Source organism: Puma concolor, chromosome A2 (genome assembly GCF_028749965.1).
Source record: "Puma concolor isolate L17-30 chromosome A2, mPumCon1.1.hap2, whole genome shotgun sequence".
Taxonomy (NCBI): Eukaryota; Metazoa; Chordata; class Mammalia; order Carnivora; family Felidae; genus Puma; species Puma concolor.
Window position 1 is genome coordinate 116,164,794 of NC_141668.1, and position 25,020 is coordinate 116,189,813.

Consider the following 25,020-nt stretch of genomic DNA (forward strand, 5'->3'; position numbering starts at 1 on the left):
GGCCGCGCCATTTAAATTTCGTCTGGCGGCTACGCTGGCCGAGTCCGGGGCGGCGGCCCCAGGCCGACCGCCCTGACCCCAGCGCCCGCCCGCCGCCGGGCCCGCGGGCCACCGAGGGGCCGGATGGACCAGCGCCGGCCGCGGCGTTCCGGTGCGCGCGCGCGTCTCAGCCAATCGCGTGCTCGCCCGCCCCCCGCGGCCGCGGCGAGGCTGGCGCTGGGAAGAGGAAGAAGAACATTCGCCCTCCTCCTACCAGCGCGCGGGCGGCGGCGGCGGCGGCACCGGGGTCACGAACTCTGACCTTTCACTGACAAAAACAATAACAAACCCCCCCTTTCCCGCGACCCCGGCGGCGCCCCCGGGCCCGCCCCCGCCGCCCCCGCTCCCACCTCGGCGTCTCTTCTCTCGCCTGCTGCCCCGCGAGCCCGCGGCCCCCGGGCTCCCGCCATCCGCCAACGCCGGGAGCCCGGCCTCCCCGCGCCCTGCCCTCCGCGTCGGGGGCCGTCCGCCGCAGACACGGGACCTGCTTCGAGGCCGCTTTGGCGCCAAATCCTGAGGTAAAATTGAAAAGGGGCCGGGGCGGGCTCGGGCCAGCGGCAGAGGGGGCGGGCCTGGCGCGCGGACATGGAGCCGCCGCGACGGCGGCTGAACCCGACCCTTTTACCTTTGCCACGGGGCGGCGGCGGCGGCGGCGCCGGACGCTTTGCATAGTGGGCCGGGCCGCTCCCCTCCCCTCCCCGCCCGCGGCCGGGCGAAGCGAGCGGGCTCCCCCTGACCGGCCCGGCCGGCGCGAGGGTGGGGGCGGAGGGGGAATGGCCGCGGCCCCGCCTCACAGCTGGCCCTCCGCCAGCGCCGCCATTTTGTTCTCGATGGAGATGGCTCCGGCTGGGCCGGGCTCCCCTCCTCCTCCCTTTCATCCTCCTCCTCCCTGCAGTCCCTCCTTCCCTAGTTCCCCGGCTCCTCGCCCCTCCGCTTCCCGCCCGCCGTTGGAGACCGCCGCGGCCCAACCGCCGTTTTTTCTGAAGGGAGGGTGGAGGAAAAGGAGGGAGGCGGGTGCGGGGCGCGACTTCATGAGCGATGGCTGGCCCGACCAACTGGTGCCCAGATAGGAGGGATGGGTCCTGTGGCCCCGCCCCCCGAGCTCTGCTGATTGGCTAGGACGGGAGGGGCGGTCCCCGCGGGGCGCGGGAGCCCTGGCGGGGCGGGAGCAGAGGCCGCGACGCGGCGTGAGGCTGGGGCGGTGGGGGCGGGGCCGGGGGCGGGGCGCGCGGGGGCGCGGCCTAGGTTAAGAGTCTGGGGCGCGCGGGGACGCGGCGAAGGGTTTGGCGCACGTTCCCTAGCCGTGGAATGCGTCCAGAATGAGTACCGTAGAACAATAGTAATAAAGGTGATGAAGTATCTAGAATCCACGGCGCTGGCTTGCGGGAAAGGCTTTTCGGAACCTGTACATCCTTCAGGGCTCCTTCCCGTGTTTTCGGCATGGCTGCTGTTGAATCCCTTCTGAGGCTCAATTTCCTGGACTGTAAAATGGGGAGAATGGTGGTTTTTGCCAGGCTATACCTCCCTTCTCAAGATCGGTTGAGGGTCTCTGCTCAGAAAATGGAGTCCAGACTACTTTGTGAACGGCAAAGTAATGTAAAAATGGTGTTCCTGTTGAAAGTAGGATGTAGAGCCATTGGGAAATGAAAAGCTTAAGGGCATTGAGGGCTTGACGGAACAGAGGTAAATCTGAGGTAATTCTAATTCGTGAATTAAATACTTATTTGCCTAGTTTGGTTCACTGGAGGATACATCCAGAGAACCAGCTAGACAAAGCTCTCGCCTTGCTAGAATTGGGGAGTGGGGTGAGTGGACATTAAAGAGATGATTGAAGAGTGGTCAATTTCATGAAAGAAATGAAATTAAACTGAGTGATGTATTAAAGGTCTGACGAGACTGGTTTAAATTAGATTAGATTAGGGAAGGTCTTTTATGAGGTGGTGATGTTTGAGCAGAGGAACCCAAGGGAGAAATAGTGTTCTGGAGAGAGTGAACAGCAAGCGTAAAGGCCCGGGAGGGCAAGTGTCCCTGGTGTGATCGAAGAGGCCAGTTGTGGCTGGAGAGTGGTTCGAACTAGTTCATTGTCCTTCCCATTATCCCACTGACCTCCAGGCTAAAGTCTGTGAACTATAACAAAGGTAATGTAGATAAATCTTCAATTTAACAGGGCCTGGGTGGCTCGGTTAAGCGTCCGACTGTTGGTTTCGGCTGGGGTCATGATCCCGCGGTTTGTGGGTTCTAGCCCCGCATTGGGCTCCCGGCTGACAGTGTGGAGCCTGCTTCGGATTCTCTACCTCTCGCCCCTCCCCCTGCTCACTCTGTCTCTCTCAAAAAAAAAAAAAAAAAAAAAAAAATTTTTTTTTAAAGACAAAATACAGCCATCAAATGAATTACTAATGAATACGTGACTGGGGTGTGGGGGGAAGGCTTCAAAATCACTTCTAGATTCTAATCTTTTGTTAGTGTCTCATACCCATCTTCAGTTCATAAAGTATTTGCCACGTGCCACTAATACCTCAGGCACTAGGTGACTAAGACGCTGATCTGGGTCAATTATGTGAATGTGTTTCTATACATGTGAGTTCTGTTCTCTCCTCTGCGTGTATATATGCACACACATATACACACACACACACAAAATGTTTTAAACGGGAGCTAAATACTGTTGTAGTTAACTGTCAACATTTACCAGCTGTCTGACTTTGGATAACTTCCTTAACTTTTTGAGCCTCAGTGTTTTCATCTGGACAGCAATGGAGCCTTCTTTTTAGAATTGAGGATTAAATGAGTTCATCTAAATAAAGAACTTAGAAAATTGCCTAGCACATAGTAAATACTGATAATTGGAGTTGTCATTATGAAGCACTAGCTGTTGGGTAAAGACCTTAGGCTAGTTAAGTGATATAAACAGTGAAATTTTTATGCAGTGTGGTATAGGGGCAAAACACTGGGTTAGAATTAGTTTCGGCTCTTTCCCTTTTGGCTGTCACCTGGAACTAAATAGTACTAATGAAAGTATGGGGTGCTTTACAATTTACAGATCTCTTTTACAGGCTTTACATTGTTCAAGCCCCACTAGAACCCATGTCATGGTACACCATTTTCCTGCTTCCTATTTTAAGAACTTTCTAAGACTTACTTCTTACCTCTGTATCCCTAGCTCCCTGTGCACTAAACGCGGTGGCCTGCTTTCAACTTCCTTAACGGTGTGGCTTACCTTTACCCCAGGTCGTTTCACGTGCTCTTCCCTTCACTTCAGACTTTCACATGCCTGCCCTTTCCTCCACATATCCCCCATCCTCCAGTCCCCTGCAGATCTCAGCTCAAGCATCACTTCCTCAGGGAAGCCCTCTCTGTTGCCCACTATTTGTCTAGATCAGATTCTATTACTTTACATTGTGTTCTTTTTCCTTGTATCTCACTTTTTAATTACACACTGTTATGATTGATGTCTGTTCCCCTTACCATACTGTAAACTTTGTGACAACAGGAATCATTTTACTCACCTTTATATTCCCAGCACTTAGCAGAGTATCTGGTACTATTTGTTGAGTGAATGAATTGTTGATAACTTTTGATATCACAGATAAGTAAGTTGCTGCTCTTAAATGGTGCCTTTTTATATGGGCTTGCTTGGCAATTCAGATAGCAGTGCCAGCAATAAAATGTCTGTTGTGGTATTTGGATGAATTTAGGAATTGGTCCCTCACAGATACGGCACTGCCTAGAGATGTAAATATGGGTAAAATAACCCAGATTAATCCCTTTTTACCCACTTAGGTGTTGATTGGTGTTTATCTTTTTAAAACAAGAAGTAGATATTTAATAGTTACAAGTTAAATCTCATGAACATTAATGAGCTCATATGAAACTCATTAATAAGTAAATAGCCCAAATATAATGTCATTTCTCTATCACAGGGGATCAGAGAACAGAAAAGAAGACTTTAGTGGGTTTGCAGGGAGTTGAGAGTTGATGTCTCTGTGGCCATTAATTTTAAATATTTATCTTTCCAAAGAGAAATTGATTCATGCAATGGAATTACTGAAAATCACCCTTTAATTGCTTTACCAAGGTTAAAAGCAGATTTTTATGCAGTATGTGTCAAGCTTCTACTGAAAGGTCTGGTTAATAGAACATTTTGTTTATATAATACAGATTTTTAAAATAAAATGTTACAGTAGTTTGAAAACAACAGTAACATTTTTATTTAATACTTTGTTTATTTTTGGATGTTTCTTTTCTAACCTGTTCAAGGATTTTTTTGGTATCACTTGTTCAGTTCAGCACTCTTGCTTGAACTAATTACTCAGGGTGAGCAAAAAACTGATAGTTTCCTTATTATTTTATATCATTAAATTATTTATTTCCTCAATAGTTGTATTGATGGTGATCTTGAAATTTTGTTTGAACATGCCTTTATAGAAAAAAGAAAAACCCTGTGTTAATAACTTATTAGGTTTGAAAATTGTCTCCAAGGAGTCAAGTGACAGTGTAGTACCTGTCTCTGGAACCTTGAGTGGGTAGCCTCTTAGAGGCTTATACATTCCTCGCTTGAAATATGGGGAGGGAGGAGCCAACACTGAGATTGGGGTCAGGAGTAGGGAGGGGCCAGTTACTATCTAAATGACTTATAGAACGAGGCAGGTGGGCCTTTGTAGAGCAGCCCTCTTTCAAACCATAGCATTGAACCACTGGCCTCATGTATCTAGCTGCCTGAGTGTGACATATTGAGGGTTTTCATTTGGGATTTTATCTTTGAGTTCTCTTACCTGTGTGTCAAATTCTTCTTTCGTCCCAAAGCACCTCACAAAGCAGATATTGGTCAGTCCCCTTTAATCAGTGCCACTTAGGGAAATCGGTGAAGGAATCCATATTAGAGTTTATCAAGCCCAATCTCACACCTTGATGCAAAACTCCCCAGCCAGAGTTAGTTCATCCCTTTTTACTTCGTTGCTGGTTATGAGGAGCTTAAATAATGTTGACTTTTCCCCTCCCTGTATGAATACCATCTCTAACCCAATAGACACATTCATGCTATCACTCATTGTAAAAAATGTGTTCTTTATTTGTTATAGTTTGACCTGCCTTCAACATAACATGCCTAGAGGCCAAGATTCATTTTGTAATTCCCTCCCATCCTGCCATTCCTTCTCTACGTCCCTTGTCACAGTGCTGCCACCTGCTTCCCATGCTCTCTTCAGTGCCCTGAGTGCTAGAGATTTTTAAGCAGCAGGAGCTCTGTTGCCAAAAGGCAGGCCTGCCTGGGACCAGCTCAGCTAGTATAGCTACAATGATGAGGGAGAGTGTATGCATACAGAGGGTGAAAGCCCAGATCAAGGCACTGGCATGGGGGCATTGTTAGGGGGACAATATGAACAGATTCATGTCCCTGGCATCTGGGAATCTTAGAGTAGAAGGGTGGGAGGGGAGTTGTTTAAGATGTGAAAGAATAGACTAGCTCAGACACTCAACTGCCCTTTCTGATTTTAACTGCTACACTCCAGGTAGTTAGTCTATAATGATGAAAGCAAACCTCAGGGACAAAGTGTGATTTTTAGGGACAATAAAAATTACTTCCTCCACTATAATAAGAAGCCTTCATGAAAAGTCTTTATAGGTAAAACCTTTCATTTCTTAATTATCAACAGTAACCAAAGATTCTAATTCCTGGAAATGTTAATATTGTTGTAGAGAGATTTCATTCCAAGTGTTAAAAAAGATAGCTTTCTCTTCTGTTTGGACTAGTAGTCAGAGGTATGAGAGGGTTGAAAATGAAAAATCGCCTCAAACTTGAAGCCTTCATGGTTTTACTGGGAACCACCTTATTTATATCTTACCTGGCTGCCCACACATGCAGCCTCAAGAAACTCCAATAACTGCCTGCCTCTAGGTGGCTGAGAAAGATACACAACAGAGATTGGATGGCTTTTGGGAAGTTACACAATGCCAGCAGGCTTCATGGTACATTTGCCTAGTAGTATTTATTGAACAGTGAATCTGATTATTATTTGCAAAACATTTCAGAAATGCCATTTGTACTATCTTCGTTCTTTTTCTCTCCCCCTTCTCCATTGCTTCTGCAGTAATGCATCTTTTTACTAGGTTGGTTAAGTGAATGGCCTGGAATTACTCTTTTTTTTTACTTTTTTTTTTTTTTAACATTTATTCAGTTTTGAGAGTGAGAGAGACAGAGCATGAGTGGGGTAGAGGGAGACACAGAATCTGAAGCAGGCTCCAGGCTCTGAGCTGTCAGCCCAGGGCCTGACGCGGGACTTGAACTCACAGACTGTGAGACCATGACCTGAGCTGAAGCCAGACGCTTAACCAACTGAGCCACCCAGGCACCCCAATAGCCTGGAATTATTTAAAAAATCACCTTTCACCATGGTTAAAAGCACATATTCTAGGGGCGCCTGGGTGGCGCAGACGGTTAAGTGTCCGACTTCAGCCAGGTCACGATCTCGCGGTCCGTGAGTTCGAGCCCCACATCAGGCTCTGGGCTGATGGCTCAGAGCCTGGAGCCTGTTTCCGATTCTGTGTCTCCCTCTCTCTCTGCCCCTCCCCCATTCATGCTCTCTCTCTCTGTCCCAAAAAATAAATAAACGTTGAAAAAAAAAAATTAAAAAAAAAAAAAAAACACATATTCTAAAGTATGTCAGCCCCTGGCTGAGAAGACTGGCAATTAGAATATATTTATTGAGTTATTCGATACAATACAGATTTTTAAAACTTTAAATTTATAATACATGTTTCTTTTCTGAGGAGGGAAAAGAGTCAATTTTTAAAAATAAGTATCAGGTTACTAATTGGGTGGGACTAGATCAGAAATTTCTGTGAGCAATACTGAACATAAATTACATATTTTGGAATTAGTGGTTGTGTAAATGAGTTATTAAGTGGTCTAGCTTATGTTCCCTTAGATAATAAACTAGTCTTCTGTCACTTTTTAAAATTCCTTTCTCTCGACTTCTGTTTTCTGGGAAACTATTTTGAAGGGCACTGTGGTATAGAGAGAATGTTGTGATTTTAGAGACAGACAGGCCTGAGTTAGAATCCTAGGTCTGTCTCTTACTAACCAGATGACTTGAAACAAGTTGATTAAAATTCTGAGTCTTTTTTTGTCAGTATTGGTGGAACTCATACTTAGAAGGTGTGTTAAAGATTAAATGATGCCTACTTTGATGTAAGACACAGTGGATGCTCAGGAAATCTATCCTGCTTTCCTTCCATTCATCCATCCATCCATATTTCATGCTAATAGAAATGAAGAGAGTCTGTGTCACTCTTACACTTGGGCCCTTGGTAAGGGAAGCAGTCACCCATTAGGGTACATGTTTTTTAGGGGAAGTCTCCATATAGAAGATTGTAGTGCTGCTCCCATAGAATAGGAACTGCATGTAGGTTAGAGTCACTACTCTTCCCCACTATTCATTCACTCCTCTCCTCATCTCCCCAGGCCCATCACACACACACTATTGCTGCCCCTTTGTTATAGTCCAGACCTGTAATATGGAAGAAATAGGTTTCCTGTGGAGGGTGGGAAATCATCTGACCCCAAAGCTAAATAATCTTTGAGTCTAAATAATGTCAGGGCTTCTGATAAAAAGATGTATATCTGAACCCGAGACATCTCTGTGAGCATCTTTCCTGTTGATGAACATTTATATTATGCTCAATTTGCCACTTGATTTCTATTTCCTGATTGTAAGGCTTGATCTAGGATTTCAGGTCTTCAGATATGTATTTCTTATTTTTTAGTTCTCAGGCAATCCAGATTCTTCAATTTTTATTTTCCCATGAGTATAAAAAGACTTCTGACAATCACAGCATAATAAACTTAAACTGAGTACCTTGTACCTATCAAGAAGTTCTAGGGGCACCTGGGTTGCTCAGTTGGTTAAGCGTCTGACTCTTGATTTCTGCTCAGGTCATGATCTCATGGTTCATGAGTTCTAGGCCCATATCAGACTGCGCTGACAGCATGGAGCCTGCTTGGGATTCTCTCTCTTTCTGTTCCTCCTCCACGTGTGTGTGCACACTCTTGCTCTCTCTCTTTCTCAAAATAAATAAACTTAAAAAAAAAGTTCCATACCCAGAAGTATTTTGCAAATAGTTATTAGCTTGTTTTTAAATATTTGTGAGATTTATCCTAATTCAAGCCTTTCATTTTGCCCAGTTGTATAATTTAACAGAATAAATTACAAATGCTATGTGAGCATATTTTATTTGTGTGTGTATACATTACATATTTATACACATTTCATGTGGATCTTATGTCAAAATGAAAGACCTGTTCCTAGTTATATATTGCATTATACAATTTGAATTTTTGCTTTCAAATTTCTTTGAGAAAGTAAAAGCGTCACCATCTCCTTATAGCAATGGTAGCCACCATGTATTGCATGTTTACTGTATGCCAGCCTCAGTGTTAGGCTCTTGACATACATGTGTAAGATCTAATCTTCAATCTTCCCAATAACCTCATGCAGTATGGTATCAGAGAGATCAGCTTAGTGTCAGAGCCTCAGAAACCTGATATATTTGCTTCAGTGGGAAAATACCAAGACTAGATATTTTGAATGTTATATAATTATGGGCCATGCAGTACATAAATATAGATGATATAAATCAGTTGATTGTAATGGGGAAGGCAACTCACTCATTCCTGTCAGTGAGGACAATTTCCTTGTCCCAGGACATGTTTGTTGTTATTTGAGACACTCCTAAGGCTTCCCCTGTGGGGAGCATAGCTGGTCTATCCTGGTGACTGGCTGACTTGGGGATTCACGTGTTCCCAGTCAGAGACCAGCTTTCACTACTCTGGGGTCTGTAGCCCTGCTTGACTAAAGAAATCCTGGTTGCAAAATTTGGTCAGCTGTACACTTTTTGTGAGCCTAGAATAGTTGATTCAAAGTCACTGTTGTGTTCTTTGCTTTTTTATTGTTAAAAGTTATATTGATCTACTTGTATTTGAAAGGATTTATGTTGTAAAACCTAACATCACATAAGACCAACCAATAATAGTTTTACTTCATCATTCTGGGGTCTGTATCAATTTTTATATATTGTGCCCTGTTGTCATTTATGTGCTATACAAGAAAAACTCTGTAGTTCAAGTTAAGTTTAAGAGGCTCTACCTTCATCCCTGGCCTTGCTGCCACCACTTTCTAACTTCCCTTCCATGTACAGCCTCTCCTTTTCTATCATTTCTCCACACTGTTGCTCAAAGGTTTTTCGGGTTTTGTTTTTGTTTGTTTTTGTTCTTTCGAAAATCCAGATGTGATCACTTCATTTCTCTGACAAACCTCTGGTTGTTGTCTGTTGTCTGCAGTGTCAGCCTTTCGCCTCCCCTGATCTCTCCAGCAGTTTCCCACCAGATTGCCTGCTGTTCCTTGAATATGCCATTCTCCTTCATACCTGCCAGTTTGTATGAGCCGTCCCTTCTGCTTAGAACTCTCCCCCTGTCACCCCATTCTTTTCTTACTAAATTTCCATTCTTCACTCAAGACCCAGTTTAACTAGCTTCTTCTCCTTTAAAACTGTCATTGGCTCCCATAGGCAGAGGGAGATGCTTTTTCCTTTGGACATTCATTGTAGCATTTAAATTGCAGAGCTATTACAGTTTCCTGCTTAAGTTCTTCAGGGGCAAGGACTGCTCCTCCTCCTCCTCTTCCTCTTTTTCTTCTTATTCTTCTTATTGTTCTTATTATTAATCTTCAGCAATTAGTCCATTGCCACTTCAGAGCAGTTGCTTTCAAAGGTTGATGGTCTTGCATTTGATTAATTTAAAACCAACATAGAAAAATTTACTGTAGCAGCTTTTTTTTTTTTTTTTTTTTACTAGAGATACTTGCTCTTATAACTCTTTTGGCAACTAATCAGATTCTTTTTTCAGAAGCATTATTGTGCATGTGGGCAATCTTCAAGGGTTAGGGACTTGAGCGGGTTGGGCTCCACCCTTTTTAGACCTCAGGTTCCTGTACAAAGAGCTACTTTAGTGTTTTGTCTGCAGTGGTTATTGCAGTGCCTGGAGTATAGTAACCACTCAATAAGTGTTACTTACTATGAGTATTACCATGTTTACTGTGCGCTCCACCAGCCAAGAAGGTTGTTGATACTTTGTCTGATTTGTGGTATCAAAACGATAAATTGTTCTTTTTTTTTTTTTTCCAGATCAAATGCAAATTTATATTGTGCTAGTGAGTATGGTTTTTCAAACTACATGTAGACACAACTGACTGTTTTCCTGGAGCTTCTCATTCTAGGGAGACACCCCTAATTGATGACCCTTTCCAAAACTCTCTACCCTTCCTTCTCACTGTGATCTTTCTGTCTCTAGGACTGCCTATGGCTGAGGTAGCAGTGAGAAAAGCTCTCAGGTGAGAGTCTTACCCTGATATTATCTGGGGTACACCTGATTTAATGTTTTCTCTCACTGCTTGACATTGCCTGAGGATTTTGTTTTACTTAACATTGTGATATCCTGGAGAAAGAAGCCTCTGTATCTTTCTTACTTATATGTGAGGATAGGCTATGGTTTGTTACAACATATTTTCAAAAATGATGAAATGGAAAATATTTTTCTGAAATAACCTTTCCACTTACCTGTTCTTAGTGAATTTAAATCTTTTTTGAAAGCCCTTGCGGGGCGCCTGGGTGGCTCAGTCGGTTAAGCGGCCGACTTCGGCTCAGGTCATGATCTTGCAGTCCGTGAGTTCGAGCCCCGCGTCGGCTCTGTGCTGACAGCTCAGAGCCTGGAGCCTGTTTCAGATTCTGTGTCTCCCTCTCTCTGACCCTCCCCCGTTCATGCTCTGTCTCTCTCTGTCTCAAAAATAAATAAACGTTAAAAAATTTTTTTTTTTTTTAAAGAAAGCCCTTGCTTTTCATAGTTTCTCTTTCATTTTCTCTCTCCTACTCTTTGTTTCTGCTTGTTTTTCCAGAAGGTGCACTTTCGTCCTTGTTCATTTTTAAGCAGCTTGGAAAGCTGCTGTTTGATGATGCCTGACATTGTTTTGGAGGAAGAAAACCAACAGTGAGATCAAGAATTGTAAGAATTCCAAATGTGTAAAGAAAGGTTGCTGCTCTGGTTTTGAGTGCTTGAGATGATCTAGGAAGTTGATGTGTGGGAGAAGACGGCAAGGTCGGGGACACTTGCCCTAACAGAGAGCAAGACTTCTCAGAAAGCTTCAGTAATAAGATAATGGTAGTGGCATGTGGAGAAAGATAGTAGAACAGTAGTGGAACAGAATGGAGAACTTAGAATTATAGCCACATGTATAGGGTAGCCTGAGATATGGCAGAGGTGGCATTACAGATTAGTAGGGAAAAAGATTGTTCAAAAATGGTGCTGGAAAATTGACTATCCGCACAGGAAGAAAATTAATTGGATCCTTCTCACCAAGCTCAAGAATCCATTTCACGTAGATTGAGGACTTATATGTGAGGGACAGAGACAAAACTCCTAAACATTTATAAGAAATACATAAAGTTATACTTATGACCCTAGGGTAGGACAGGATTTTCATAAATAAAACATAAAAGTACAACCTGTAAAATAAATATTGATAAATTCAACCTTATTAAATTTAGGAACTTCCATTCATCAAAAGACAGCATAAAGAAAGTAAACAAACATGCCACAGGGTAGGAGATGTTTAGTTTAATATTTAGAATATCCAGAATATTTACTTTTTCTAAGCTAAACAGGTTAACTACTACTTCTCTATGACCTAATATCTATAATCACTCGTCATTAGCAGTATCTTGGGACAGCTCCCTCTCCCCCAGCCTTATCTGAGACTAATTGGTCCTGCAAATTTAATGTTAAAGTTGAGTCATTACAGAAAGTTTTCTGAGTTACAAAGTCTCCATCAGGCAGTCATCTATAAAATCCACTTCAGCTCAAAACTTAAAGGATCAAGCTACCTCTTTTAGGGAAACCCAATAGAAAGTTACACCTTTCTAGTATTTTTTATTTCTATACTACTCAATAATATTTGCCTAACAATATTTCTATAATATTCAAATTCATATATTTCTTGTATCAAACTGCATCAATAACAGCAACAGAAATTCTAACAATCCTAAAAGTGATTAAATTAATAGTTACATCTGCATGTTTGGATTTTATTTCTTAATATAAAATACCTATTGGTTATTTATCCATTTGATTCCTCAGAGAGTTCTTATTTACTGTTTTGAGAAGAAAGATTAGAACTCTAGACTTTTCACATGCAATAATTGTGGGGTTTTGTTTGTTTTTGTTTTTGTTTTTGAGAAGGAGAGAGAGCCCGCAAGCAGGGCAGGGGCAAAGAGAGAGGAGGGGGACAGAGGATCTAAAGCAGGCTCTAGGATCTACACTGACAGGAAACAGCCCGATGAAGGGCTCAACTTAGGAACCTGAGATCATGACCTGAGCAGAAGTCAAAAGCTTAAACCTCTTGAGCCACCCAGGTGCCCCAATAATTGTGTTTTTAATAATAGTCAGTAGATTTTCTGGTACCCGTGAAGTGATGCATTTTTCTTCCTTTCCTGTTAGTTGGAACCAAACAATAACTGGGAAAAAAGACCAGAGCGTTCTTCTGAATCACTGACACTGGTGACCTGGTATCATTGTAGCAGGTGGTACAGTATGTGCTCTCACAGGATTTTGACTCTTTGGAGGCAGGGGCCAGTTCTTTTATGTTTGTCAGTCACAGTTTGATGCCTCCATTTCTTTCTCATTGCCATTTTGGCAATAAAATAATCTGAAAGAGAATTAATGATAATAGATGTGGATATTTAATAGTAGATAGAATAATATGGAAAGTTACCAGAGAGTAAAAAAGTTTCAAAGAGATCAGTGCTTGAAATACTTTAGTTAAGAACTACTGGAAAGTGTTTTATAAAATTGCATTGTCCAGTTTATGATTGAGGGAGGGCCAAGCAAATGGACTGTGTATGCATTTGTGTATATAACACACTTCATGTGGTTCTATATAGTTTTATATGTATTGCTGGAAATAAATTATATAAAAATTACACAAGAGCTTTTTTTCTCCTATTCACCATGAGACCTGTGCATTCAATAATAAAGTCTTTCTGATTTGTCCAGGAATTAGATCCAAAGTGGATCTCTTTATCCTGAATTCTTGTGGAAGACTTATTGGAATGGGGTTTAGGGACTATTTAGGGGAGCTGTGTCTTTAGACCTAAAGACATCAGGCGGGGGGAGGGGGTGGGGGCTGTTTCATTAATAGTGCTTTGCATTCAATTGATCCTGACCCAGGAGACCAGCACACTTTTTGGTCTATAGATGCTTTTCCTCAATTTTTACAAATGAGGGCACTATTTTTTCTATTAATAAAAAGCTGAAATATCTCGTTTTCTAAATTAATGAGGACTTTGAAACATAAATTGATGTATTTATGGGTACCATGTTCTTAGCCCACTTTAGTAATGTAGTCTCCTTACTTCTTTGCTAGTGCTGGTGTTTGCCTTTCAACCTGTGAGGTGTGTTAGCACCTGGACAGGGTTTTGCTCCTCACATTGCCGCTGGTAACAGAAGTATAGTTGAGGATAGCAATCTAGTGCTCTGTATCTAAGGTTGATCTCACACCTTTCTCAGATAGCCACCTTCTTTTTCAGCATAATGTGACTGGGAGCTATCCAAAAAGGTGTGATTCCCACCCCCCTGAGAGGTGAACCAAGCTGTTACAACCCAAGGGTCTTGATAATTCCAGGGGAAGTCTTGTTTCCAAATTGAAATGTTTCTGCTAATTGATTTTGGTACCTGTAATTGAAGAAGCTGGTGCAGCATATCCAGATATGCTTAGCCTAGTAACTGTGTCTTCTATAGAGGGTAGAATCTGCACAAGACACTACCAAAGATGAGTTTTGATTTCTGATATTTTTCAAGTAGCCTGGTTTCTCCCCACCTGATAGAAGTTGCTGCATCTTTCCAAACAGGTTCTCTAATGATCTTGCTTCACCATGGCTACAAATATGGAGGGGCTGGTTCAGCACAGAGTGGGGACCCAGCAGGTGGCTGAGGTGAGTGACAGGGGCTAGCACAATAGCTGGCACCCTTGCTTTTGAAAGGAAAAGTACATCCGTGTCCTCTGTTGTTTGAAAACAGTCCCAATGAAGTCAGCATGAAGTCCAAAACCAAAGCAGGATGCTGCCATGGAAGAAAAAAAAAGACGACAAGAACATTTACTCCTAACATTTCTTTACATGAGGAGGGTGGCCTAGCTGCATACAATAAGGTGACTTTTAAAAAGTTTACCTTAAGAGGCACCTGGGTGACTCAGTTAAGTGTCCATCTCTTGATTTTGGCTTAGATCATGATCTCGCGGTTTGTGAATTCAAGCCCTGTGTCAGGCTCTGCACTGTCAGTGCAGAGCCTGCTTGGGATTCTTTCTCTCTGCCCTTCCCCTGCTTGTGCTGTCTCTCTCTTTCTCTCTCAAAATAAATGAATACACTTAAAAAAAAAAAAAAAAAGCTTACCTTAAACCAGAAACAAAAAGAATCCAGTAGTTAATCAAACTTGTGATTATAGTTTTAACTCCAAGCCTCTGTCTTAGTTTCTTGCATACTTGATACTTTGTTAATACTGTGATATGGTAGAAAACCCAGTTCAGTGCAATTTGCAGTCATTATTGACCAACTACCACGTGCTAGGGATTTGGGGAAGTGCTAAGAAATCTGGAGGTAAATGAGCCATTGGTCCTCCTATAGCGGTCTCAGAGCCTAGTGAAGGAGTAATTGAAAATCAGGGTGAGAAGTGTAACTCCATGTGAGGAAGGTGATCCTGGAGGGGGTGTTGAATAACATGTAAACATTTATCAGACCCAAAGAAGTGGGATGAAGAACTCTGCAGCTGATACTGGGGAGGGCATCCTAAGTCAGAAACCTGTATCACGTCAGGACAGTGACATGAAATAGCTGGTATGTTCGGGCAACTTGAGGTGTAAAGGAGAAAAGTTGGGCCAAATCTTTTCACTCTGGACCAGGCCTGTGCAAGGGCTTTAGTCCATGCAACAACCGTTTAAAGTTGGTATGATCATTATTCCCATTTCATAGGTGAGGAAACCAAGGCTCAACGACAGAAGCGATTGGCCAAGGCTACACTGATCTAGTTCTATTTCACTTCTTCCAGAGTTCCTTCAGTAAATCATGCATCATACTGTAACCAGGAACTATTAGAAGGATTCAGATTTGTACTTTTGAACCAATATTCATATCTCTAAGGCAAAAATACAAATTTACCAAAAAATGAGCACTTAAAGAATTTAAAAAGATAAAAAGTAAGTACACACATTCCAGTTTAAACCAATAAAAATGGTGAGCAGATTTTCTAAATTTTGGATCAACCATTAACTTTAAGGGCCATATTCCCCCAGTAAATAATGATTAATATTCACTGAAGATGAAAGCAGATAGATTTCATAAATTTTTTAATATTATATTTTTGAAAGGGTTATTAGAGCTGTGGAAGTATTAGGTTTAAAATGCCTGTGTTTATTTGTTGCTTTAGTTTATAGTAGGAATAATTAGCCTGGAAATCATTATGTTGGTTTTTCAAATAGGGTTATTTTGCATTTGATACAGTTTCCAGCTGTTTTGGAGACTGATGTATGGATTACTAGGAGAATCATTAATTCTTTAGGGGAAGAGATTAGTATAGGAATTTACAGTAGTAATCTATAGTAACCAATAGTGTATGTGATCAGAAACTTTGCTAGCTAAAATTTTCTGTCAGATACCTTATTTCCTTAAGGAAATGGAATTTCATATATTAGTGCAACTATTATTTCCCATGGCAAAAAATGTGCATTTTTAGGACACTTCCAAAATAATAGAAGGCATTCTTCCTTTGGAGCACAAAAGCAATCTTATTTAAAATATTCCCTAGATTTCTTTGCAGTTAGTTTAGTGGATAAGTATGTGTATTGTGTTCTTTGAAATTTTGAGCTTAATAACTTTAAACTAGATATAATAACTATCTATAATATTAGATGTTCTAAAACAGTAAGAGAGCCTACAGTTCCATCATTTCAGTACTAAGTAGTAATTGAGTGGGAGTGAAGTATCTAAATTGAGTTATTAACAGTCACTTTTGGATAGTTGTTTATACGATCAGTAGACAATGAGGGAGCACACCCCTTCTCTGCCTGTGGGCCAGAGAGGGCACACAGGTGAGTAAATAAGTGGGGGTTGTCTACTTACAAGGGCCCTGTGTCATAGGGGTCAGGCATGAGACAGACCATGCTAGAGGAGTGCATAGGAAAGGACAGGCTTTCCATAGTAGAAAAGAGGACCTACAGGGACCAGACAGACTGGGATTTAAATTCAAGCCTTTCTATTTGCTCTCTGGGTGACTGCCTTGTTCCTCAGTTTCCTCAAATAGAAAATGGGAATAATAATAACCTGTCTATCTCATGGGATTGTTGTGAGAAGTCATTGAAATAAAAACGTATAAAGAGCTTTAGTAGGTGCCATGCTTTTGCTCCGTAAATGCAATACAGCAACATTGTCAGTCATGTAAATGATTATGTCAAGTCCGTAGATCACCTTTTTCTCTATAGACCAGATAAGTCACAAATACCAAGGTTAACTACGAAAGTTGGAGAATACAAAGTAACAGCTTGATGGTTTATAATGTTCTCAAATTTACTCAGTTATTCAGAGAGACAGTTTAATATAGTTGTCAAAACTGTAGACTCTAGAGTCAGATGGCTAGATTTGAATCCTGACCCTGTCAGACTGTGTGACTTCTCTGTCTTTTGGAATTGTCTATGAAGAATTAGTTTTAATTCTTTTTTAAATGTCTGGTAGAACTCAGCAATGAAGCCATCTGGACTTGGGCTTTTCTTTGCAGGTAGTTTTTTGGTTACTAGTTCAGTCTTTTTCACTTATTATAGGTCTATTCATACTGTCTGTTTCTACTCAAGTCCATTTCAATAGTTTGTCTTTTTGAGAATTTGTTCATTTCATCTGTTATCTAATATGTTGGCATACAGTTGTTTACAGTATTCCTTTATAATCATTTTTATTTCTGTAAGTTCAGTAGCAATTCCTCTTCATTTCTGATTGTAGTAATTTTAATCTTTTTCTTGGTCAGTCTAGCTAAATATTCATTTGTTGATCTTTTCAAAGAATCACCTTTTGGTTTTATTGATTTTTCTCAATTGTTTATGTATTCTCTGTTTCACTAATTTCCACTCTAAGTAAAACCCTAAAGAGATAACATTTTGCATCCACTAGAATGGATAAGTCAGATAACAAGTGTTGGTGAGGATATGGAATAATTGGAAACCTCCTATATTGCTGGTGGGAATGTAAAATGGTGTAGCCATTTTGGAAAACAGTCTGGCAGTTCCTCAAAAAGTTAAACACACTTACCATATAACTCAGAAATTCCATTCCTAGGTATATAGTTGAACCCCTTGAACAGGGGTTGGGGTGCCAACCACCATACAACTAAAAATCTGTTTATAACTTTGACTCCCCAGAATTTAAACTACAGCCTACTGTTGGCCAGAAGCCTTACCAACAACATGAAAAATTGATTAATATATTTTTTATGTTGTATTCGTTATATACTATATTCTTACAGTAGTAGCTAGCTTTTTCTTTTTCTCAGTATTTCTAGGCTATGCATTTCATGTGCAAGTTTTTGTGGTTTTTTTTTCAAGTTTATTTTTTAAGAGAGAGAGGGTGTGAGCAGGGAAGGGGCAGAGAGGGAGGAGAGAGAGAGAATCCCAGGCAGGTTATGCACTGTCAGTGCAAAGCCTGATGCAGGGCTCGAACTCCTGAACTGTGAGGTCATGACCTGAGCCAAGATCAAGAGTCAGATGCTTAACCAACTGAGTGAGCCACCCAGGTGCCTCATGTATGAGTTTTTTAAAATTGTCACAAATCTATAAAAAATTTCCCAAAGAATTTATGGGAAAAAAAATCTGTGCATCAGTGAACCATGTAGTTCAAACCTGTGTTGTTCAAGGGTCAAGTATATACCCAAAAGAAACAAAAACGTATGTCCACACAAAAACTTGTACCCAAGCATCTATAGCAGCATTATTAAAAATAGCCAAAAGGTAGAAACAGCCAATGTCCATCAACTGACAAATGGTTAACAAAATGTGGTATATACATATAGTAGAGTATTAGTCAACCATAAAAAGGAATGAGATACTGACATATGCTAACAACATGAGTGACCCTTGACAACATTATACTAAGTGAAGAAGCCAGTCACAAAAGACCACATATTGCATTATTCCATTAATATGTCCAGAAACAGGAAGTCTACAGAGATGGAAAGTAGACTTGTGGTTGGTTAGGGCTGCGTTATGGGGGTGATACCTAAAGAGGTTTCTTTCTGAGGTAATAAAATGTTCTAAAATTGTGGTGATAGTTGCATATATCTGCGAATATACTAAAAACCGCTTAATACTTCACCTGTGTAGATTATTTGGTAGGTGAATTATATCTCAGTAAAACTTTTTAAAAAACAGTACATAAGCAACCAGATGCCACTGCCAAAATTAGAAAGTATTTTGCAAGATAAAACCAAAGGGCACCTACCTGGGTGGCTCAGTCAGTTAAGCATCTGACATTGGCTCAGGTCATGATCTCAGGACTCAAGACTTCGAGCTCCATATCGGCCTCTGTGCTGACAGCCCAGAGCCTGGAACCTGCTTCAGATTCTGTGTCCCCCTCTCTTTCTGCCCCTCCCCTTCTCATGCTCTGTCTCTCTCTCTCTCTCTTCCTCTCAGAAATAAATAAATGCTAAAAAAAAAAAAAAAAAACTAAAGGAATTTGTGATTGTTTTCACTTATTAATTAAAATTACATACTTTCCAAAATACTAAAGCATGATTTACATGTATAGTAAACTATGTTTTAAAAAAAATTGTATATATAGTTTGATTCCAGTTTGTAAAGTATTTATACTAAATGTTTATAGCTATATAGCATGTACTATGTAATACCATGTGCCAGGTATTATGCTCAGTTTATCATTTCATTTAATATTTCCATTAACACTACCAGGAAAGTATTATTTTCCCCAATTTAAATAAGAGGAAACTGAGAAATAGACGGATTTCTTTGTCAGGTTTCAAACTCATATGTGAGTGACATCAGAATCTAGGCCTTTAATCACTATCCATTAAGTTCATTTTTTAAAATACCTTAAATGTTGGGGCACCTGGGTGGCTCAGTCAGTTGAGTGACTGACTTCAGGTCAGGTCATGATCTTGCAGTTTGTGAGTTCGAGCCCCACGTTGGGCTCTGTGCTGATGGCTCAGAGCCTGGAGCCTGCCTTGGATTTTGTGTCTCCCTCTCTCTGCCCCTTCCCCGCTCGTGCTCTGTCTCTCTCTGTCTCTCAAAAACGAATAAACATTAAAAAAAAAAATTTTTTTTTAAAATACCTTAAATGTTAATAGTATTTTTAGTTTTCTAGGTTATGGAAAATTGTCTTTATACCCCCATTTTCCAAGTTTTAATTGTAATGCTCTTATTTAAACAATTCAACAAAATTTATGATTTTTTTTTCCCATGGTCAGTGTCAGAAGCATGGCAAAATTCAACCTCCTGCAAAATCTGTGTGCTGTGGAGTTGACTATGAAACTTGATAAAGAACAGTGTGGTTAATTTTTTTAAAAAGGGATAGTTAACAGTTGAAAATTGTAACTGTAGCAGTGGAAGATTGAATCATATCTAATAGTAGCATTAGTTTTGCTTTTCATATATGAAATAAATGAATTTTTTTTTAAAGATTTCCCTCTATAGCTGGAAATATAAAACACACAGACTCAGTGTTTCTTCATATTGCCTAAATGAAAGAAAGACAGTTTTAAACTCTATGTTTTGAGTCAGAGAAATTTAGGAGTTAACTTGTTGAAGCACTTTGAGTTACTTACTGGTAGAAAGAGACCATTCATGCACCCAAACTGTAAGTTGAGTGTATGTTTACACAGCGGAAGTGAGGTGGCTTCACAGATCTTGGCAAGGCCTTTTCCTGGGCCCTGGGCTGTCTAAGGGCCTCTCAATCATCAGATGCTCTTCGTATAGGAAGGTCCTGTCACCACTGAGAAAATAGCTAAAATCTTATGATCCCATTACTCTTTTTATCATCAGGGCTTGCATCACCATTGGAGAAAACAGCACATCCGTGCAAGGGGATGTTTAAAAACATAGGGCTCTCCCAGTTCTTGAACAAAGCTCTCTGTATTGGCAGAGCTACATACTCAAGTGGGAAAAAGCAAAGTCATTGCTCAGGTTTCAGGTTTCCAGTGTCCTGAAAAGACCAACTCATTACATTAAATTCTGTTATTCTGCCCTCTTAAAAACTGGACAGTTAAGTTTTAATTTTCTTGTTAAAGTGTAGTACATATACATAGATTTAAAAGTTGACCAGTACTGTGTTTGGTTTGAAATAGGAAACCGCAAGCTCCTGAACCACCCCTACCCCCTCCTTATCCCCAAGTCTCCCTCTCTTAATTCATTTTTTTCTGTTATTTAACTCCTTATTTCTAAAAATATCCTTACCCTGTTTTTTGTTTGTTTGTTTTTTGTTTTTTGTTTTTTTGTTTTTTAACTCAGTGTTAGACATCGTCCTTTTTTGGGGAAGGAGGGTTTTTTGTTTTTTGGGTTTTTTTGTAGTAAAATATGAAATTTACCATTATAACCATTTTTAAGTGTCCAGTTCTGTGACACTAAATTCACATTCACATTATTCTGCAGCTATCACCATCATCCATCTCCAGAACTTTTTCGTCTTCCCAAGCTGAAGCTATACCCCTTAAACACTAACTGCCATTCCCTCCTCCCCTCTCCCCCAGCAACCACCATATTCTCTATGAATTTGACTACTCTAGGTACCTCATATAAGTGGAATCATATAATATCTGTAAGTTTTAATAGGCTTATTTCATTTAGCATAATCTCTTCAAGGCTCATCCATGTTGTGGTATGTATCAGAATTTTCTTCCTTTTGGGGGGTGCCTGACTGAGTCAGTAGAGCATGCAACTCTTAATCTTAGGGTCGTGAGTTCAAGCCCCACCTTGGGTGTGGAGCTTACTTTAAAAAAAAAAAAAAAAAAGAATTATCTTCCTTTTTTTGTTGTTTGTTTGATTTTTTGAGAGCTTGACATGCACCCTACCAGGGGAGGGGCAGAGAGAGAATCTTAAGCAGGCTCCATACACAGGGCAGATCTCATCACAGGGCTCAATCTCACAGCCATTAGATCATGACCTGAGCTGAAATCAAGGGTCAGACATTTAACCAACTGAGCCACCCCAGCATCCCTGTTTTCACTCTCTTGATAGTGTCCTTTGATGCAAAAAGGTTTTTAGTTTTGACAAAGTTCAGTTTATCCATTTTTTTCTTTTGTTACCTGTGCTTTTAGTGTCATATCCATGAAATAATTGCCAAATCCAATGTCATGCTTTTCTCCTATATTTTCTTCTAAGAGTTTTATAGTTTTGGCTCTTATGTTTAGGTTTGTAACCCATTTGTCTATGGAATAACAAAAGGGGCCAACTTCATTCTTTTGCATGTGGATATTCAGTTTTCTTGGCACCGTTTGTTGAAAAAACTGTCCTTGCCCCATTGAGTGGTCTTAGCATCCGGCATCCTTTTTGAAAATCATTTGACATATATGCATGGATTTATTTCTGGGCTTTTTTCTTTACCATCTTAACCATTTTTAAATATACACAGTAATGTTAAGTTTATTCACATTGTTGTGCAGTGGATCTCCACAGCTTTTTTTTTTTTTTTTTTTGTAAAACTAAAGCTGTGTATCCACGAAGCAGCAACTCCCCTTCTTCCCCCTCTTCCCAGCCCCTGGCAGCCACCATTCTATGAATTTGACTACTTTTTCTATTTTGTGTAAATGGAATTTTATAGAACTTGTCTTTTTGTGTCTGGCTTAGTTTTAGCATAATATCTTCAAGGTTCTGAGCTCTCTGTTCTGTTCCACTGGTCTGTATGTTTGTTTTTATCCCACTACCACACAGATTTGATTACTGTAGCTTTGTAGTAACTTTTGAAATTAGGAAGTGTGAAACATTGAACATCGTTCTAATTTTTCAAGATTGGTTTAGCTATTTGGGTCCCTTGACATTCCATATAAAAGTTACGGTGTATTTTTCCATTTCTATAAAAAACATTGTTGGGATTTTTTTTTTTTCAACGTTTATTTATTTTTGGGACAGAGAGAGACAGAGCATGAACGGGGGAGGCGCAGAGAGAGAGAGGGAGACACAGAATTGGAAGCAGGCTCCAGGCTCTGAGCCATCAGCCCAGAGCCCGATGCGGGGCTCGAACTCACGGACCGCGAGATCGTGACCTGGCTGAAGTCGGACGCTTAACCGACTGCGCCACCCAGGCGCCCAAACTGTTGGGATTTGAATCCCTAGGGATTACATTGAATCTAGATGGCTTTGGGTAATATTGGCATCTTAAAAATTTGAAATCTTCCAATACATAAACATAGTATGTCTCCCATTTATTTATGTATTTAATTTCTTTCAGCTCTGTTCTTTAGTTTTCAGGAAGTCTTTTACTTCCTTTGGGTAAGTTTATTTTTAAGCATTTTGTTATTTTTGGAATTGTTTTCTGAATTTCCTTTTATCATTGTTCTTAGTGTATAGAAATGCAACTGATTATTATGTGTTCTTTTTGTATCCTGCAACTTTGATGAATTGTTCATTAGTTATGAGAGTTTGTGAGAGAAAGGGATATTCAGTTTTCTGTGTGTGTGTGTGTGTGTGTGTGTGTGTGTGTGTGTGTGTGTGTGTGTAATCTTGTATTTATCTTTCTAGCCTAACTGCTCTGGCCAGAATTTCCGATACAGTGTTTAGTAGAAGTGGTAAAAGAGGGCATCCTTATCTTCCTCATCTTAGAGGAAAAGTTTTCAGTGTTTCCTCATAGAATAGGATACTAGTTGTGGGTTTTTTCATATATGACCTTTATTATGTTAAGATAGTTGGTTTTTTTTTTTTTTTTTAATGTTTATTCCTTCATTTTGAGAGAGAGAGAGAGAGAGAGAGAGAGCGGATGAGCAGGGAAGGGGCAGAGAGAAGGAAAGAGAATCCCAAGCAGGCTCCTCATTGTCAGTGCAGAGCCTGGTGCAGAGCTCAATCTCAAGAACCATGAGATCATGACCTGAGCCGGAATTAAGAGTTGGAGATGTTTAACCAACTGAGCAACCCAGGTGCCCCAAGTTAGTTTCTTTCTATTCCTGCTTTGCTAAATGTTTTTATCATGGAGTGTTGAGTTTTGGGAAATAATTTTTCTCTATTAATTGAAATGATCTTGGGGTTTTTTTTCCCCCTTTCATTCTGTTAATGTGGTGTATTTAACTGATTAATTTTTATGTGTCAAACTATCCTTGCATTCCAGGAATAAATCCCATTTGGTCATGGTATATAATATTTTTAACAAGCTGCTGATACCAATTTGCTAGTATTTTGTTGAGGAATTTTGCACTGATATTCATAAGGGATACTGGGCTGTAGTAATGTGTGTCTGACTCAGATGTCAGGCAATGCTAACCTCATAGAATAAATTGGGGAGTGTTCCTTCCTCTTCATTTTTTTTTGGAAGAATTTGAGAAGAATTGTCATTAATTCTCCTTTAAATGTTTGCTAGAATTCACCTGGACTGGTCCAGGGCCTTTTTTTTTTGAGAGAGGTGTTGATTAATGTTTCGTTCTTATTATAGATCTATTCAGATTTTCTCTTCTTCATGAGTCATTGTTGATAGGGTTGTATGGCTCTAGAAATTTGCCCATTTCATTCGGGTTGCCCAGTTTGTTGGCATGCACTTATTCATAGTACTCACTTAGAATCCATTTTATTTCTGCAAAACCAGTAGTAGTGTTTCCAGCTTTCATTTCTGGTATTAGATATTTTTGACTTACCATTATGGATGAAGAAATTTTAGTTTTCATTTGGCACCTCACATTCCCATCTTTCTTCCCCCCTTAATCTTCTCATTACATTCCCATCTTTCTTCCCCCCTTAATCTTCTCATTAAATTGTATTCTCTTTGCATTAATTAATGTTCTATTACCCAATTAGGACACTGGTACACATACTTTTCTTAGTATCTCCAATAAATTCTAAAACCCTGTTTTCTGTACAGTTACATCAGAGGAATTTTCAGTTTCCTTTTTTTTTTTCATGAAAACATTCCTTGTAAAGCCCTCTGACCTCTTGCTGTAGTCCTTACTGATTGCTTTTTGAACCTGCTACACAGCTGTTGTCCTTGACTTCTCTCTTATTTTGGATTGTTTCCTTTAATTCATGTTTTTTCCTTTAAAAAAAAGGGGGGGGGGAGGAAAAATTCTCCAATAGCTTCCTAGGGTGCATCAGAGATGAATTCTTTTTACATCTTACACAATTGACTCTTTTAAACTTTTTTTTTTTTTTCCCAACGTTTATTTATTTTTGGGACAGAGACAGAGCATGAACGGGGGAGGGGCAGAGAGAGAGGGAGACACAGAATCGGAAACAGGCTCCAGGCTCCGAGCCATCAGCACAGAGCCCGACGCGGGGCTCGAACTCCCGGACCGCGAGATCGTGACCTGGCTGAAGTCGGACGCTTAACTGACTGCGCCACCCAGGCGCCCCCACAATTGACTCTTGAATAACATGGATTTGAACTGCTCAGTTCTACTTATCTGTGCATTTTTTTTTTTTTTTTTTTTTAGTAAACACGGTACTGTAAATGTATTTTCTCTTCCTTGTGATTTTTTTTTTTTTTTTTACTTTTAAAATTTTTATTTTATTTTATTTTAAGATTTTAAGTAATCTCTACACCCAGTGTGGGGATCAAACTCATAACCCTGAGATTAAAAGTAACATGCTCTTTGAACTGAGCCAGCCGGGTGCCCCCTGCCTTATGATTTTGTTGTTGTTGTTGCACATATAGCATACAAAGTATGTACTAATCAACTGTTTATGTTATCAGGGTGGTTTT

General features: G+C 40.4%; 1 protein-coding gene across 3 annotated transcripts in view; it reads left to right on the forward strand.

Annotated features, from left to right (window-relative positions):
• The first annotated feature begins 370 nt into the window (after positions 1-370).
• The window catches only part of NR2C2 (nuclear receptor subfamily 2 group C member 2), a 100,928-nt gene continuing 76,278 nt past the window's right edge, over positions 371-25,020 (forward strand). The window contains exons 1-2 of one of the 3 annotated variants that reach the window (XM_086697348.1): positions 409-557; positions 13,990-14,073. In XM_086697348.1, coding sequence (XP_086553474.1) covers positions 14,014-14,073 — 60 coding nt within the window. In that variant the 5' untranslated portion in view covers positions 409-557; positions 13,990-14,013. Of the gene's footprint in view, positions 558-11,070; positions 11,090-13,989; positions 14,074-25,020 lie in introns of those variants that run through there. The other 2 variants (XM_086697349.1, XM_086697350.1) reach the window with 2 other exon arrangements.